This window comes from Psammomys obesus, unplaced genomic scaffold, assembly GCF_907164565.1.
Source record: "Psammomys obesus unplaced genomic scaffold, mPsaObe1.curated_primary_1811, whole genome shotgun sequence".
Taxonomy (NCBI): domain Eukaryota; kingdom Metazoa; phylum Chordata; class Mammalia; order Rodentia; family Muridae; genus Psammomys; species Psammomys obesus.
In genome coordinates, this window is record NW_026585644.1 from 12,890,230 (window position 1) to 12,908,934 (window position 18,705).

At 46.8% G+C, this 18,705-nt stretch overlaps 1 protein-coding gene across 1 annotated transcript in view; it reads right to left on the reverse strand.

Moving 5' to 3' along the window:
- Lamb1 (laminin subunit beta 1) overlaps window positions 1-18,362 on the reverse strand; it is a 66,413-nt gene extending 48,051 nt beyond the window's left edge. The window contains exons 1-7 of the mRNA XM_055624746.1: window positions 18,113-18,362; window positions 16,837-17,012; window positions 14,129-14,264; window positions 11,053-11,126; window positions 4,870-5,058; window positions 4,714-4,777; window positions 795-997 (exon numbers count right to left, since the gene is read on the reverse strand). Coding sequence (XP_055480721.1) covers window positions 795-997; window positions 4,714-4,777; window positions 4,870-5,058; window positions 11,053-11,126; window positions 14,129-14,264; window positions 16,837-17,012; window positions 18,113-18,272 — 1,002 coding nt within the window. The 5' untranslated portion in view covers window positions 18,273-18,362. The remainder of the gene's footprint in view (window positions 1-794; window positions 998-4,713; window positions 4,778-4,869; window positions 5,059-11,052; window positions 11,127-14,128; window positions 14,265-16,836; window positions 17,013-18,112) is intronic.
- Between the last annotated feature and the right edge of the window lie 343 nt (window positions 18,363-18,705).

Consider the following 18,705-nt stretch of genomic DNA (forward strand, 5'->3'; position numbering starts at 1 on the left):
CCCTGCTGTTATGACCAAAACCAAGAAAGGGTTTATTTGGCTTACACCTCCAAGGTCACAGTGTATCACTGAAGGACATCGGGACAGGAACTCAAGCAGAAATCTGGAGGCAGCAACTGAAGCAGAGTCCATGGAGAGATGCTTGGTCCCCATGGCTCATTCAGCTTGCTTTCTTCAGACCACCTGCCCAAAGGTGGCCCTCCCACACCAACCGCTAATCATGAATATGCCCCCACAGACTTGCCTACAGGTTCATCTAATGGTGGCGATTCCTCAGCTAGGGGTTATTCTTTCGAGCGGCATCTAGCTTATGTCAAAAACTAACTAGCACTTTAGCCAGATGGCAAAGAAAGGAAATCTCAGATTTCAAAACATTTGACTTGCACACACAATATACAAATAGCCAAGAAAGGAAAGCCTAAGGAGGGGACAGAAAAAAAAAAAAAAAAAAAAAAACCTCCACTTGGTCTCTAAGTGATGTCTTTGGGCCTGGGTTACAATTTCCAGTTGCTAGGGGTTCGGGCTACCTTGCTCTTGCTAGCATGAACACTGGACTCGTGTGGCTTTTAATCTTTCTTAATTACAATCTGGAAATACAATCTGGATTGTTATTTAGACAACTTTTCAATCCTTGATAACTAAAATACTTCAGCAACAGCCTGTGGCAATGGATTCCGAAAACCAATTCAGGATCTATGAAACTAGTGGTTTTTACGCACGTTCTCATAACCTAAGCAACTCTTGGCCTGAAAGGCATTTCAGATCACCTGTCCAAGCACCCGCCGGACACTCACCATTCCTTCTACCTCTTCATCAATTCCGTCCACGGGGGCACATTCGCTGGCATGGCCGTAGCAGAAGCAGTTCCCTCGAACCACCATATCATAAACGGCGTAATAGTACTTCTCTCTGATTTCCATTCGAGAGTCCAAAAGGTTATCTCCCAATGTGTGCAGTTTCACAAACTTGATCCTCAAGTTGGTGATTTTTAATAGATCTACAGAGGTCACCAAGGTGAAAGGTCTCGTCAGACAAGCAAGCATGCTGTGGCAACTCTGCATGACTCCTCTCTAGAGAAGGACTGGACAAATGACCGCGGCCTCAGTAAACTCAGTCACTCCTCGAGTGAACCAGGTGACGGCTGTCAGGTTTAACACAGTGCGGCAGCCTCTGGAAGCAGGGAAGGCCACCGACCTCCTCGTTAATAAGAGCATCAGTCACAACTGTGGAGTAGCAGGCCCACTGCCCTCAGCTAAAATACAGAAACACCATCCGGCTCCCACAGCCACTGCTGTCAAAGTCAGAAAGTACTTGCAGGTGAAAAAGGCTTTATCCTGGGTGCCAATTCTAACTGTAACAGGAACAGGTATGTGTTTACTTTTGAATGAGAAAACACTATCTGAAATGGCCTGCTTCTTAAATCCAAGTTACAAGACAGATTTAACACTAGAGGAAACCTACCTTTCTAGTGGAAGAATGTCTCAATTAAGCTTTTCTTAAGGTAAGTAGTCTTCGTTTTTAAATTTATATTTTTATCCATCCCTCCTCTCAAATTTTCCCTAGTCTCCCCTCCCCAACTCTCTCTCAAGTTCACGGCCTCTTTCAAGCAAGTTTTAAGCAACATTGTAGTCTACATGTTTTTTGCAAAACATTTTCCTCTTTACTAATTCAGTAGCGTGACACAAGGACAAAGGGGATTAGTTCTAGGTTGCCAAGCAAGTGGCTTTTCCTACACAACAGTTTCTCATGAATTAGTTTGTCTTCTGTCTTTCCTCTTTCTCCCTAGGTCTGCAGACCTAAGTTATTCCAGAAGCTGGGCAGTCAATCACATATATAACTAGACAGACCTAGGGCCAGCCAACCTGCTACTCAGGTGTTTTTCCTTAATGGCCAAGCAGCTCCTGCTGAAGTGGACCCCACAAGATCTGGTCAGCCCATCTGCCTCTCATTGCTCTCTGAGTTCTGAAACTGCCTGCCAGCTTTACTTTCATTTGTGCTAGTGCGTATTTAACAACTTAGGATACAAGACAAAATGGTGCATCCGATAGTTTCAAATTTTAAATAGTTGTAACATTGACAATGAAGGCTTCAGAAATGGCTGGGGCTGAGAGGGAAAGTCCATGCATTTAGGCTCTCTGTAAAAATCAAATACAAAACAAAGAACCCACAATCTTGCACTGAATGGCAGCTGTGAATGGCAACATCTGCAAAACTCTACTGCACACAGTACTATTGACAAGAGGCCGAAAGACAAACGCGAAGGGCAGCTGGAGTATTTGGAAACCCTTGAACTTCACAGAGCCCTCAAAAGCAAATAGCTCCCCGCTCTCTCCCGCCACACACAGCAACAGCAGAGCCTCAGGGTGCCGGCTTCTCTAAGAAGCTCATTGCTTTGGAGTAAGTCTCTGAGGTCTCAACGGTAGAAGTTCTGTTCTCCTGATTACTAAGTAAATCAAAGGCACAATCGGCTAACACGGGCACTTCCTAGAAACACGTCTCCCAGATGCCACCAAACAAAAGGCAAGGGAATTTAGGCTGTGAATCGAACACATTCTTCAAGCCCCACACGCCTCACTTGCAGAACAGATGAGTCCTGTTAGGGACTCCAGGGCTGTTCGTGGAGGCCCATGAGGACATCTTTCACAACCAGATTTCGAGGCCTGGAAAGGACAGCCTCTGTGGCTTGCTCAGAGACTGCACAGACATGCCATTAAATGTTTGTTTTTACAATAGAACGAATGGGTAAACTACAGACCCCAGAGAGTCTGGGCCACATTCAAATGAATTTGAGCTGGAAAGCAGACTTTTCTATCCACATCCTCTGGATTTCTTCCACTCTTGTTCTCCCGTGTTGCAAGCCTGGAAGGTCCACGAGACCTTGGTTAAAAAAACAGGGCTGCACACAGCTGACAAAGACCGATAAGAACCAGCTCTGGCTCGCCCTACTGGGTTGATGGCAACCTCAAAGCAAGGCAAAACGAGGGAGTCTCTCTCCCTCTTTTGCTCTGACACCATGACTTTCACTCAGGGCTTGCATCAGGATGGGCTCCATGCAGGAGCTAAGCTGCGGCTGTTGGTAACCGAGTCACCATCACCACCACCCATAGCTTCAGTGACCTGGACATGGGCTGGTCAGGACTCCAGGCTGGTCATTTACAGGCTGGTACTTCTATCTCCAGTTAAAGATGGGGAAAGAGGGAATGGAAATGTTTTAAATAAGTTACCAGGTCATATAGCTACATTATGACAGGTTTAGAATTTAAACCTGGGTGTGACTTGAAAGCCAGTGAGTTTAATTATTGAACGCTCTGCTTCCTGAGATCAACAGGCGATCCTTCAATAACATTAACAACTGCTGAAGGGTGGAAAGAGCTCCAGACTAAGAATGGTGGTGAGCCCAGCCTTTAACAGCTGAGCCATCTCTCCAGTCCCTGAACTAGGAACTACATCGTGTGGGCGCAAGATCAACGTGCCATTTCACTGCCCCATCACGGTCCGTGTGTCACCCAGTTCTGCACTCAGGGCATTCATCTACCAACAGGCTGTACGATCCTCACCTTCCTTCACACACTTGTGACTGGTGTCTCTGATTTTTCTCAGTACTCTTGCATCCTATCGCCTGTGGATAAGAGCCCTTGCCAAGAGGTTTAGCAGAGCACAGGCCACCTTGGCAGAGGTATTTCCCGATATCTTCGGAGCTCTAGCTACAGGACTAATTATAGCAATGCACAGAGGTGATATGCACAAGCTGCCTGTCTTATCTTTATTCTTGACCTCTACCGGTCAGAACGAGGACACAGTGACAGTGTTCCAACTCTGCTGGTGTGGATGACCCTAGGAATAGGGAGAGCTTCACAGCTAGGGTTACCTGATTTAGCAAATAATAAAGCATGCTCAGTTAAATTCAAACTGATGATAAACCCTCACTGTTCATTTAAGGAGGTCCCAAACAGCAAAGGACAAAAAATTATACTAACCATAAATATCGGATGGAACACATTTGTACCAGTTACAAATGTTATAAGGGATATTAAAAAAGAATGTGTCATTTATCTATCACTCAAATTTAACTGGGTATTGTCTTCTATTTTGTACTGAAACTAATTGTGGCAACTGAGCTGTATTTCTTTTTGAGAATCCTTCCAGAGCTGCAGAGATGACTCAGTGGTTAAAGGCCCTGGCAACTCCTCCAGAGGAGCTGGGTTTGATTTCCAGGCCACATGATGGCTCACAACTGTCTGTAACTCCATATCTAAGGGACCTGATGCCCTCTTTTGGCCTCCTAGAGCACCAGGCATAAACATGGTGCACGACATACAGGCCAAAAACACCCATCCCAACACACAAAATTAAAACTGAAAATCCCTCCTGCTGATTTCATGCAAGCAAAAGAAACATCTATTTTATTTGAGCAACTAGATTTTGGGGAATGTTATATTGCAGCAGCTTAATCTGTACTCTAATCTATATACTGAGCAATAAAGAACAGAGGGTAGCATGGTCAGTATGAGGACATAGTCAAAATGTCTTCCTTATCAGTGAAGACTGATGTTTTGATAATCTAAAGAGCTTCTAAGACTACAAAGAAGGAAAAAATGTAGGTGGATTTAGGATTGAGGATCAAGACATTGGGCAGCAGGGCCCCTGGGCGGGATGACACTGATTCCAGAAGTACTATTTCCCACCTAAGCATTTATTTGAAAACAGGCTTACTCTGTATCCTTGGGCTATACGGATCCTCTATTTTGAAAGCAGGATCTAACGCACGAAATATCACCTAAAAACAGATAATGGGGTTAGTATTCTTGCAATGATCAAAAAAAAAAAATCAGACTAACGAGTAGAATTAAAACAAAGAGGCACACAAACCTCTCCTTCCGTTGAGGGTTCAATGTCAGAATACCGAGAGTCACAGATGATGTCATCCACCTTCTTCATGGGGCCAGTTGAAATGCCGGGGAACGAGCTCTCACAGTCATAGGCGAAGTATCTGTACACACCCCAAGTCTGCCCGAAGTCCGAAGACCGCTCTATCAGCATGGCTGCTGGACGGAATGTCTGAAAGCAGGAGAAAAGCCCCATTTGATAGATCTGATTGCTAACCTGTCCTTTTCCCGCTCCCTCTCCCCCAAGTCCCTTGTTGTGTGCATCAAGCTGACCTCACGGGGTTGGTATTTCAGACTGTGGCTGGATTTCCAACCCTATACGCTGTTGTGCGGAGGCTGCTCTTGCTGGGAAACAGGTCCACCGCCTGGTAGATCAGCAGGCTGTTTCTTCTCGGAAGCCGGTTATAAACCGGCCTTTGCTGCACACACACTGTGGCACACCTAGCCACCATGCCCATGACAGAACTAAATTTGAATGCCTGCTCGCTCACTCCTTCATTTAACCATTCAACAGGCGTGTCAGAGTGTGGCTTCACACCACCCGTATGCTGCACAGACTAATAAGGAATATGTATGTGGGCACAAAAATCACAGTACAATAGCAAACACCACGGTACAGTCACACGAAGTGTGAGAAAAGAGGCAGCTTATTCACACTGGCCAGAGAGTGGCAACAGCCAGCGTGCCTAGCAGCTGGTAAAGAACAGAATGTGATAACCACAATAGAATACTCTTCTGCTACAAAAGGAGGAGACTTCATACTCCCTATAACACAGAAGGACCTTGAAGGCACTGTGCTAAGCGAAATAGACCGTGTAAAATTTCAAATATTAGGTGGAGCTCGGTGGCACACACCTTTAATCCTAGCACTCTGGGAGGCAGAGGCAGGCTGATCTGTGAGTTTGAGGCCAGGCTGGTCTACAAAGCTGAGTCCAGGGCAGCCAAGGCTACACAGAAAAACTGTGTCAAAAAACCCACAAGATTTAATTTATATGAAATACCTACGATTTTAGGTAGAGACAGGAAGGGGTCATGGGGAAGAGGAGTGGGACAGTGTGGGGTTCCCATTCAGGGACTGGTCAGAGTTCCTGTTTGGCGTGATGACAAGGTTCTGGAAACTCAGAGCAGTAATAGGTTTGTGACAGCTTGAACGTGTCTACTCTCCCTGAGTTGTACACATAAAAAAAAATGGGTAATTTTTGTTATGCATACTTTACCACAAAAGTAAATATTTTTAAAGGGGGGAAAAACAAAACTAGAGACTGTTTAGAGAAATGACATCAAATTGGATCTCAAGGGCTGAGGATTGAGCTCAGGGTGGCCCTAGGTTCAGTGCTCAGTGCTGGCTGGGATGCAGGGAGACTGGAGGGTGGGGGGTAGGGCATGGACGGGACAGGACACCCTTACCCCAAAAGATGTTCTACAGGCAGTGGGTTGAGGTGAGTTGGTGTGGCACCACAGGGAGGCATTGTCTGACATGCTAATGGGCTCGCTTTGCCCTTTGCCATAGAAATGGGAACATTGAAAGACTTCAGTGACTGAACAAAATGAACAGATTATACTTACAAAAAATAACTCCGACAGCACCGTCATTAACCATGGAAGACAGCAAGAAAAAGAAATCAAAGAAAGACAAAAGTCTCTAACTCCAACAGTTACATCATGGACAGAGAGACATGAAGTCGATAGTTCTGTTGTTAGTGGGTTACATTTGATCTATTAGATCGTAGTGAAAAGGTAGATAGAACACGAGGCCCCAAAGCATGGGTGGCTGTTGCAAATGACATGGAGGAGCCCCTAATGCTCATTCAGGGCCAGTCACACATGGGCACGGCCTTCAGCTTTGCAACATGGATTTGGAAGGTGCATTCAATCTCTCCAACAAAGCTAAGGGCAAGAGAAAGAACAGTCAGCACTCTAGGAAAGCATCCGAGACGATGGCCACAGGAGAACGGGAGCTGGCAGCAGTCTTTCTCCTTCCCCAATGTGTGCTCGGGCGTGTGCCTTCCTCCTCACCAGCCCGAGGCCCCGCAGAAAAGTGCAAAGCAGGGTGGCAGGGGAATAGGAAAATGACAAAACCCTCAAAACAAGCCAAAGACATCAGGAGAGTGTGAGGGACAATGTCAAGGAGAAATAAGAGAGAAAGCAGATGGGGTCTAAAAATAGGCCACGGGCAGATGCTTCACACCCATGAACACGCTGTGTGCATTTTAGGAAGAGGAAGTCGGATCACCATGGAGGAAAATCAAAGGAAAGTTCAGCCAACCTAGAAAACAGAACTAAATAGATGTGAATTTCTGAAATAAATGAAGTCATCACTGGGAGGAAGCCTTTGCAGAGTGCTAATGTTGGGAACCCTACCCTGATTGATGAATACAAAGTTACTTTTCCACATATTCAGGCATAGTTGAAAACAATGTATCAAACTGCCGAGGCTTGTAGATTAAGATTTTAAATCGGGAAGTGAGAAATGCCTTTGACCATCTGACCCTGATATGACAGGCATGCCAATCCCACGAGGCTGGGGAGGTTTGAGAAGGCTTGGGATAGGCCCTCCTAGTCTAATGAATGGCTCTGTATCAAAAGGCAGCGGAGAGGAAACAGGCAGAAGCTTGTCCTGGCTGTGCTTCCTCCTCTCTCACTTCTGGAAACTTCTAAATCCCAAGGGCCATTGACCAGTCATCCAATTTCCCGTGGCGTTAGGAGGCTGCTGGAAACCCCGAGCAGCACACTTCACCTAAAGGACGGAAGGTCCCTCTCCCGCCCCCCTTACAGCTCTGCTTAGTCATCAACCTTCTAAGGCCCCAGCATTGCTACACAGGGGCTGCTGAATGCACAACAAACAGAAGAGACTAGAAACATCTGTCCCTAACACGAACATACTGGCACACGCACATTAATGGGTTTTTCTAGCCTAAGAAAACCCAATCCTCTTAGCAACCAGCCATCTCCAGAGCCAGCCTGGCTGAGAACAAACATGAGTTCTTCATCTTTGTCCCTGCTTCCGCTCCTTTTTCATTTATAGTGCTACTGAGGAGATCCACACCTTCCTGAAGACTTAGACTTCTAGGCTGTTCTGGACACAACCCTTTCCTTCCCCTGTCCTGCCTCCGATCTTTCTCCACTTCAAGGCCAGTCTCTGACTCTAGGGCATCCAAGTGGGCATTCTCAGGAAGTAGGGGCTCCTCCTCCCTGCAGCGGTTCTCAAAGCAGCAAGGGCAAGCAACAGTGGAGTGTGGAGGCAAGTGAGTGAAAGAGCTGGTTAGCTTCTGAAATTTGGAAATCCAAAATGATCTGTAATCCAAAACTTTTCAAAACAAACAAATAAACAACAACAAAACAAACAAACAGGGTCCAGCTATGTATGCTGGTCTAGCTTGGAAGTTGCTATATAGAGCAGGCTGGCTTTGAACCCACTGAGATCTAAGTGCTGGAGTGTTGGGCTTGTGCCACTGTGCCTTGTTTCCTTGACTCTTTGTTGAGGAATGCAAACTTCACAAGCAGTATAGCGCCCCCCTCTGACTTGGACCTGCTTGTTCACTACTTTCTTACCACCCTGAGCTTAAAGCAAATGGATACAGTACTTAATAAACCCCGCCCAATGATCACACCAAAACAACGCATAGCGCTCTCAGACTGTTTAACCCACCAAGAGCGGTTTTCCTCTATCTTTTGCCTCTGAAATCCTTCTCATCCCCTCCTGGCCCAGATGAAGGGCAGGACTCGTTTCGGCTCTCCACTCCTGAAGCTTTTTCCTTAAGCCAGCCTGTTGTATAAGAATTTCCCCTAAGACTTAAATAGTTCATCCTGCAGGACGCTCCTTAAGCAGAAGGTAAACAACTCGAAACAGCTTCAGGAAGTCCCTGAAACTGACTAGATTCTCTAGGCCTCAATAAAAGCTGAAAGTCCCACCTATGTTGAAGTAGGTCTTGGTGATGCAGCTGTCTCAGTCATTTCTGCTCCTGTGCGTGAATGACCAAGTAACTGTTACTTGGTCATTAATTCTGTAACTCCAATAAAACTCATTGGTTCACCAAATTGGACTTTGGTAGTATCCATACTTTGGTCTGTTGTGGATTTTCGTATCTGAGTGGATGAATGTGTTATGTTGATATCACCATCTTCCGTTAAAGCGTAGTGAAAGGGCTCTAGCCAGCTTGAGCACGGCAAACATGGCTCTGGTAGGCCTTGCCCTTCTCCCATTCCCTCTGCTTTGCTAGAAACTGTTAGATTACATTCTTAAAGCTAGCCCCCAAGGTCCATTTCCTTATTTGGCTGCTTCCTCCTCCTGAGGGTGACTACCAAGGTCCAGCTATCAAAGTACTGAAATCCAGCAATCAACTCCCCCCTTACCTAATTAACATGCCCAATTAAAACAGTACCTTATCCTAAGGCAGGATTTCCCCTTTTTCCTTTTGCTTACTTGCCACACCTATCTCCTAGCTATCCTGAGGCAGTCCTTTGTCCCTCCTAGACAAATGCCCCTGCCCCCTCTCCCTTGTTCCTTTCCCCTTCTCCTTTGTCCTCTATCTCCTGTCTTTGTCTCTTATTGCCTGTTCTTTATCCCTCTGGGGCAAGTTAATCTTTGTGCTGAAAATTTGGTCTTGGGGGTCCTGAGCCAATACCAACTCATTCATAGAGCATTTACAAAAAGTAGCAAGTTCCCAAATATGCCAGGTCAGGAAGATTACCCCTCTTCTCAAAGCACAGGGGTATGCCACGCACAACCTTTTGATTCCGGCATTTTCCTTCTTGTTTTACAGTGAGAAAACCAAAGTTCCAGCCACACAAGCCAGGAAGGGGCAGGACACAAACTTACACCCAACTCTGCCCTACCCAATGGGTTCTGCTTGAACTGAAGGATGAACCTTTTCCCTTAGTTGACATTCCTGAAGTTCCCTGAAGTTGACATTTTGTGCCCACAGTTCACATCTCACTGCCTTCTCAGCCCAACCTTTAGCGCCTAGGTGTAGAATAAAAGTTTTATCTCTGGCCTATTGTATTCCCTTGAATTCAACCACAGTGTGGGAAGCAAATGGTTTCTCCCAAGTAAGATAGCCCCACAAACATCAACAAAGAGGATTATGAATATTTTAAAGGCCTCATAACATGAAGATTGAGCTCCTCAGGTGGGGCTGAGTTTGGATTTTACTCCTAAGGTTGAGTGCGGCCACTGAAAGGAAGCAAGGAGCCCCTGCGAAGCTAGCAACAGCCCTCTCCAACCACTTTCAATATTAGGTGCCACCAATAACCTTCCTGCCCTAGCAGTCACAGTGGCTTATTTGGGGCACAGCAAAGGGGTTACATGCACAGGCCCAGGAACTGTGGAGCCTGAGGCCCCTCCTAGTCACATTCTGACTCCCACGCCTGCCTTGTTACTTGGCTTCTCAGACTTGAGCACCAGACAGAAGCGAGATTTCGGTGGCTCCTTGCCAATGAGGTAAACTGATCCCAGCCCCTTTTCCTAACCTGAGAGGATGCCAATAAGGACCCCAACTCCAACCAAAAAAACCACTCAGAAATGATTTTAATCTGGGGAGCAATAAGTAAATTATGAGTTTTGTGTGTGCCAACGTGTACTTTAAGCCATGTGAGATCTGTCATTTCCAGGCAGCTGCTGAAGAAACAAAGGCACTTTGTCAGAGACATTCCCTAGTCCTCCAGTCATTTGACATCTTGAAAAGAGTAGAGAGAAAATAATCTGCATTTACGAAGTCATTCATGCACGTTTCTTTAGGAACTGCAAAACTCTTCCCACAACTTTTGCAAAGTCTTGGAACCTAAGATTTAAAACGTACTTCCTTTTCAGTTACCAAATTCAGCCTTAAAATATAAACATGAAGGATCAGAGATGCTCTCTGCAGATGTTTGATTGTGGTCTGGGAGGGAGTCAAACACTGCCTTTCTCGATGGAAGAAATAAAGAGATCTCTAATTAAAAGTTTGTAGATGAATTACCTGGGGATGGAGACTCTTGCTTCCTGACATGACGATGGTATGTGTGAAGGGCAGTTACTCACGCCCCTGTTTCAGAAGCCCCTCAATTATCCCAATTCGACAACAGTAACATTTAAGTTCTCATTCTAGCCAAGCACAATAAACAGTTTCTGAATGTGGAAGTCACAGCGCTCTTGAGCCTGCGTGTGAGAAAGGTGGAGATTCCTTACCTTGAAAGTCATGATGAGGTGAGTGAAATGGAACTCTGCCTCCAAATCCAGCTGGATGGTCACATTCTCCACACCTATAGAGTTTTCAAACAATAAAGGAAATGGTGAGGCCAATGGGGAACATCTCCGAACAGCCTAAAATGGTCTTTAAACTCCTCATACAAATTTTCCCCATGCCTTTAAGCTATTAATGGGGTCCTTTACACTTTGGTGAAGCACAAGTTAGAATGATTCTTTAGTTTTTCCATAAATCATTCCAGAGTTTCACTTACTGGATTTGCTCATGGCCACAGATATATGGCAGAAGGCCTCTCAATGTTGTTTGCTTAAGAAGCCATAACCACTGGCCCAACACTCTAAGCCAAATGCCCCCCCCAACACACACACATACACACACTTCCAGTGTACTGTAGGGGGTCAGTTTGCAGAGTCATGGCAGAAACACAAATATTACTTTATTTCCTAAGAGACAGCAAAGAAAGCAGGTGAGTATCACATATGCTAGCACACGTGAACCCAGGGGGACTCGTCGTCGATGGAAGTAACCTTCGGCCACACATCTACGCCTGAAAACAATACCAATGAGGCAAAGAAGCAGTCAGACAAATAAACCTGTCCCTGAACAAACACAAACCTCTTCCCTTTCAGGGGGAAAGCCTGAATAAACAAGCAAGCCTCTGCACTGTGCCCTGAGGGTCAGAGACCCACTTGAAGGCACTAAAAAGCCACTGGAATTCCAGGGATAAGCAGCACCTCCCCCAAACCCCTAGAGACCTCTGAGGTGCCCCTGCTGGGTTAAGAGGACTGTTCCACTGTCCCTATAAGAAGATGCCTTCAGGGTCCATCTTCCCAAGCAGAGAAGTCTTAAATGCAGGACAGGAATGTGTCAGAATGAATCATGTTACAGCTGGTATATTTGCAGGAAGTCAGTGGGACCTTTTGAAATAAACTCGCCTCCTGGAAAATGGCCAAGTCGACCGAAGGGGGAAAAGTGGTCACTGGAACGGATATGAGTTAGTTGGAATGTTAAAGAAAAACACCATAATCATAGCAATGAGCTTTATCTAATTCACTGTAAAGAACCATCTTACAAAACTACTGTAGGCAGTTCTTTGAGTGAAATATTAGCTAAGCAAATATATATATATATATATATACATACATATATATATATTTCTCCTCTTCTAGGCTTTTGAAAACCTGTGATATTTGTTTAGAATTAAGAGATAATGAAATAATGTAGGGCACAAAGCAAGACCTGTAACAAAAGGAGGTGGATCCCCACAGCACATTCCATTCAGAGTCACATTGAGCCTGATAAAGGAGGATGGTTTGGGCTTTTCCCCCTTGATATGGAAAGAAAAGAAAAATCTGAAACAGAACGAGATTATTTTACAGTGTATCTGCTTTGTCAGATCTCTGGGGAAAGTGAGTTAAAAAGTCACTGCGCATTCCAGGCCAGTCCCTGAACCTGAACACTTAGCTTCAACCTCACCCTTTAGCCCCCAGCTCCTACAGAACACACAGAAAGGAGATAGTTAGAATCACAGAGGGAGTCTTCTATTGTGAACTATCAGACAACAGAGATGACAAGGTACAGTAACAATCGGTGACTTTCCGGATGCCAAGCCCCATCTGTCTAATCTCATCTCTCTGTGACAGAGCTCAGGGCCCCACTGTTTGCAAAAATCCTTCTGGCATTTGGGATCTTTTGTTCCTCTCAAAGTTATCAAAACAGATGAACCCCTAACAACATTAAGAAAAACCTTTAACCACATTAAAAACTATTTCCATTTCTTACCCAGAATGGGGACCACCCTTCTCCCAATGCCCAGGAAGCATTGTATTCCTATTTCATTGCAGAGGTCACTGCAGAGCATGGGTCAGGATGGGCCCCTGGACTCATAATAAAAACCCTTCCGCTGTTTCTGCAGCCCTGTGACTCAGATTGCTAGAATCTTCCTTCACACTGAGCTACTTACTGACCAGTGTCTTCCCTTGTAAAAAGCAGCCATTCTGAAAAGTTAGCTACATGCTTTCAAAGGCTCATTTCTCTCTCTCTGTCTCTTTCTCTCTCTCTAAGTCTGTAACCAATAGGATTCTCAAGACTGACTGATAAACAAGCAACCTTCCCTAGAACCAAGTCCTTCTAGAAAACCTGCAATTCACAGCCAGTTACTGAGAGCCATAAAGGAATTCCTGATAGCAAGAATAAATGACAGCTTCCTGCAGGCACCTAAGAATTCCCAATGAAGCTGCTTCCAGGTTGTTTATGACCAAGTTAGGTTCATTCTACGACTCCTTGTATAATTGTTTTTTAAAAAATATTTAATGAAGCCAAGCATGCATGGAAGCCCACACCTGTAATCCCAGTAACTTAGAGCCTGGGGCAGAAGGACTTCCAGTTTGAAGCCAATCTGTGTTTCATATAAAGCAATAGGTTGTAAAAAAAAAAAAAACAAGAAAGAAAGAAAAAAAAGATCTAATATTTCATGGTTAATTAGCCCAACTCTACCTTTAATCCCTAAATTTCACATAGCCTTGATTTTATAGCAACATTAACATATGATTGACTGACTGACTGAGTGGTAGGTTAGGCTGCATTCCCAGCGCTAACAAGAAGACATGCTGACAATCTGCACAGTCGTGTCACAGTGCTAATTTCATGGGAGCGTTGGTTGTTTCATGAGTCTTCTGTAGCTGGAAGGTGGGGGAAGGGCTGTGAGCATTTGTTACCCGGCCCCTTTCTTGAGGGCTGGTAACAACACCACAAAGGTGTTCTGTGGAAGGCCTGAGGTATGTATGTAGTCCTCCCGTGCTGTGCTGTGCTGTCTCCTGACTCCCTTCAGCACACACAAACTCCCAGAAGCCCTCTCCGAGGCCTGTGAAAACTCCTTTGATGTAGAATCAAACACAACACAAACTTCAGGGAGGCAGGTCAGACCTGACCAAGCAACAGACAGTAACTCTAATCAGAAGACCAAGAAGAACACCGTCACGAACACCCATGTGAACTTCGTCCCAGTAAATGGTCAGTCACGCTTCGTGGAACTTGGGCCCCACACCAATCACGTACCGTTTTCGGATTGCCACCAAATCTTAAGGCGGTTGGGAGCAAATGTTGTGACCACATTCTCAATGAGATGGCTGTCAGGATTGAGGGTCTCATGATACGGGTCTTGGGAATTACAGATGAAGCATTTCTTGTCCTCCTAAAAAGACAAGTTTCATGAGTCTATGAAGTAATTTCATTTAAAAAATAATCATTAAGGGGGCTGGAGAGGTAGCTCAGTGGTTAGGAGACCCAGATTCAATTCTCAGCACCCACAAGGAAGCTCATAACAGTCTGTAATTCCAGATTCAGAGGACCTGACACCCTTACACAGACATGTAAGCGATACACCAATGTATATAAAAAAAAGAATAAATAAATAAATCATAAAGTCCACAGGACAAAAGCTAAACAACCATCTTCCAAAAAGCTGAATGCAAAATTACACAATGAATGTCACATTACTTTGAGACTTATTGAACTATCTAAAATGCTCCAGAAAATTACTTTTTCCTTTCTTGCAAATTTAAGGTAAAGACTAAAATAGGGGCTGGGCACAGTGGCACATGCCTGTAATCCCAGCACTAGAGGAGGCAGAGGAAGGCAGACAGATGTGAGTTCGAGGCCAGCCTGGAAGCAAGTCCAGGTCAGCCAAGTAAAATAGGGCATTGTTTCCATAAGCTACTAATTTAATCAAATTTAAGTTTCTAGGCTTAAATCTCAATCTCAGTACGTAGCTTACTCAGAAGTAAAATGCAGAAGAGGTATTAGTTTTTTGCCAACATAATGCAAACTGAAAATGAAAGAAAAACAAAAACCAAAAGAACATTAAAAAAAAAAAAAAAGCCAAACAAACAAAACAAAAAAACCAATTCAGTTGGCCTGATTTTCAAAAGCCTACATGAAGCAGAAGCCATGAGGCAAAAGCATCCTGAGAGGCCTTGGGAGAGAGGGAGCAGCTTAACCTGAAAATTGCAGGATCTGGGGCAGGAAGTCCTCTGCTGGGGTCACTCCACACTAAGGGCATCTCTGAGGACCCCAAATGCACGTACACTAGAACAAGGACAGACTCTGGTTTCCATAGACTTCATTTCTTGTTTTCTATTTCTCTAAACGGCAGCCACCACCACCGGGGATCAGAGCTCCCCTCTTCACAGTATGTCCCAGTCAACCATAAACACAATAGTTAAAGGGCTTCCTTTCCCAAATGGAACTTGGCTCTGTGCCTGCATTTTCTAGAATACAGATTATTTTTACATCTAAAACATATGTTAAGAATGAAATATCTACAGACCAATATACAAATTAGGAACAGAATTTGGTCAGAGGTGATATAACACCAATACAGGCTGCACGTTTACATTTGTATTTATTTATTTAACTTCCTGCCAGAAGTGGTTTGGAGATGGGGGAGGAGGCAGGGTCCCTGTAGCAATCAGGGAGTCGATGCAGGGGGATCAGGCTCTACACCACTCTCTCTCATTTTATACCCAACAGTGTTTGAGAGAAAGAGAAGACCTTGAGATCCGAGAGCAGCTTTCTACAGCGTCACAGCCAACCATACAACCTAGGGAGTCTGGCTCTACTTGCTTTGAAGTGGAGTTTTCACAGTGGACAAAGCTGACTCCAGAACCTGGTGATTCACGGACAGAGCACCCTGACCTCTGAAGTAAATGTTAGCAAGACATTTTAGGTGAAATTGAAATGCTTGCTATTATTAGAAAAGGTAGCATTAATTGTCTTCATTAGCTTGTAGTCAAGGAAACTAGTACTGAACAATCACCAGAACTTAAAAAAAAAGTTTAATTATAGCCTCCCTTCTAATCAGGAGGAAGCAGTCTAGACAGCTCTGTGTAAACCTGGAAGCGAAGGAGTGGAATCCACTTGGATACAAGCATGGATGGACTGGAGAGGGTTCTGCATGCAATTACCTAGCAAGCTGCCCTGCCTGAGACCGACAATCTGCTACCGTCAGAGGCCCCGTTTCATTTCCAGCCTCTTTTTATTTTTCTGGGGAAGGGAGAGTGAAGTGGCATTGGGGGTGGGGGCTAAGACTGAGCAAAAAAATTCTGCTTCAGGATATTACGAGATAGCAGGGTTTGTTTTGTTTTGTTTTTACATTGGCACTTATATGACTTCTGAAATCTAAAACCCGAGTCCACTTTTAGAAGCATGTACTACTCAGAAATTTCATTTTGCTCTTCCACCATCAGGATGCCATGACAACCAGAACGTACTTCAGTAAGGAAGTATGTCTGATCCTGACTGAATCACCTCCAGAGGCTTTGGTGCTTGGGACATCCTTATACTCAAGTCAAAGATGGAAAAGCCAACACCGCGGTGATCCAGTGATACAAAGAAGACTGAACCATCTTCAACACACAATTTCAAAAGAGCCTGAGCAAATGGGCGGTGGCAGCGACAACAAAAGACAAAACACACACAGGACCCTACAGGGCACAGGGACAGGGGCCAAGCTGATCTGCAGCCCGGGCTTCCCCTACTGATGTTGGTGGTAGAAGGCAGTAGGAAATGTTTGGCGGATGCGACTGTGCAAACTGAGATTGGGACGACAGGGTGAGCTCCTGCCTAATCCCAGGGCTCCTCCGCTGGTTGTACTTCCTATCTAGATTGACAGCAGGATGTGCAGTCTCCCGGATCGGCCAGGAGGAGGAGGAGGAGGAGGAGGATGCAGCCCACAGTGCGTTCACCAGCCAGCAGACCCGCCTCACCTGCAGGTGGCTGACGATACAGTAGGGCTCTGGTCTGTGCAGTCCGCAGGTCGAGGTCACTGAGAGCTTTTGAGCTCGGCCAATGAGAAGGTCGCCAGTGGCAGGGTAGCAGCTGCCTTCGGCGCAGCCATAGCTGAACTCTGGCTCCTGAGCGCACACTTGGGTGCCCCACAGGGCTACCGGGAAGAAAAGCGACCAGGTTAGGGGGAAGGAGGAAGAAAGCAAGGGACAAGCCAGAGCAAAAGAAAAACTGTAGGAGGGCAGAGAGAGTGGATTCAGAAGACAAGAGAATACTTAGAAAAACACGGTGGGGAGAGAAGTGAGGAAGGGGCCTGGAAAGCTCGAACAAGAAGGACGAGGAAAGAAACCCAGACACGTCACTGGGTTTGACCAGCAGTCAGCTGAGCTCATCACCGAGAAAATCCACTCCGCTCCTTTGTCTATTCTGATCTGCCCCAGGCAAGCAAAGCCCCTCCTAGAAAGGTGGACGATGCGACCGGGCCAATTCGACGTGCCTGGACCCGGGTGCAGTGAGGTTGACCCCGCCGCGCGCTGCACACCCGCTCGTGAGAACCCGCGCGCACATGGTAGCGCGCGCATCCCCGATGTTAGTGTGGGAAGCCTGTGGGTGTGGGGACACAAAAATATGTATGCGCACACCAGCCAGGGACGCCGGCGAGCGCGAAACGGTTGGCACCGCGTTTGCCATGGAAGCCGATTCCCTAAGCTAGAGATGCCTGGTGGTGCCTGCAGCTCCGTAGTGGCTTCAACGCTCCGCCATGCCGGCCAAGCATGTCCACGGTGCCACCCCGAGACAAACAAGGATGGTTAATTAAAGCCACATGGCTCCAATCTGTTAAAGACGAAGCCTGCGCTGGGCCCTGACACTTTTGTGCGCAAAGGGTTTTTTTTTTTTCCGAGGACCCTCCGCAGCCTGCCCGGCCACGCCGGGGAGCCTGCCTTCCGCGGTGGGGAAACAGCGCTAACTGGAAGAGGGTGCAAAGCCCCGGAGCGGCCGCCTTGGGAGCCCGCAGGAGCGCGAGCTCTGCGCGCAGAACCCAGGGGATGCGGGTCCGCGGAGCTCCGCGTGCGCCGTCCCCGGCCACCTCCGAGGCGACAGCGCTGGCGATCGGACCCCGGGGCGTCATTTTCAGCCAGTCTCCCCCCCCCTCTCCCGATCCCCCAACGCTCCCTTCAAAGCAAGGGCAAACCGGTTTGAGAGTTTTCTTCCCTAATGCCCGAGCGCCCCCTCCCCCAAGCCCTTAGCCCGAGTTACCTAGGACACCAAACACCTGGAGCAACCCCATGCCCGGTCCCTGCAGCCGAGAAGGAGGACGCCGCAGGCGAGCCGCCTGCCTTTTCTTCGTGTCTTCCTTTCTCGAGAGGTAGAGGGGAAGAAAGGCAAATGTTGAGAGAGAGGAGAGGGGCCCTTCCATTTCCTGCCGCTCCCACGGAAGCGGGGGCTGGGCCCAGGAAGGGGTCAAGTCGCTCGGCTACTTTGTTCTCCTCGCCCGGCGGGGCGAGCGCTCCAGCCGTTCCTGGCAGCCCACCGGCCCAAAGAAGGGAATTAGAAAGTTTCGCCTAGGGAGGAACCGAGGGAGGCGTCTCTGCTCATGCGCACACGGAGAGCGGGGGCGGAGGGGGCGGGAGACAGCAAGTTGGCTGGGGGTGGGGGCGGAGGTCCGGGTCCCACCTCCCCAGGCGACTCTTTTGTTTTAAGGCAGAGTCTGCGGTCGCTGGAGGGCTTAGGCGCTTGACTTCCCGGAGTGGTCCGGCTGGTCCGCTTCTGGGCGCGCTTCTGAGCGCAGCGCGTTGGGGAGGGATGGGTTGGGGCCGGTCCTGGTGGTAGGTGTGCAGATCCGCTGGCTA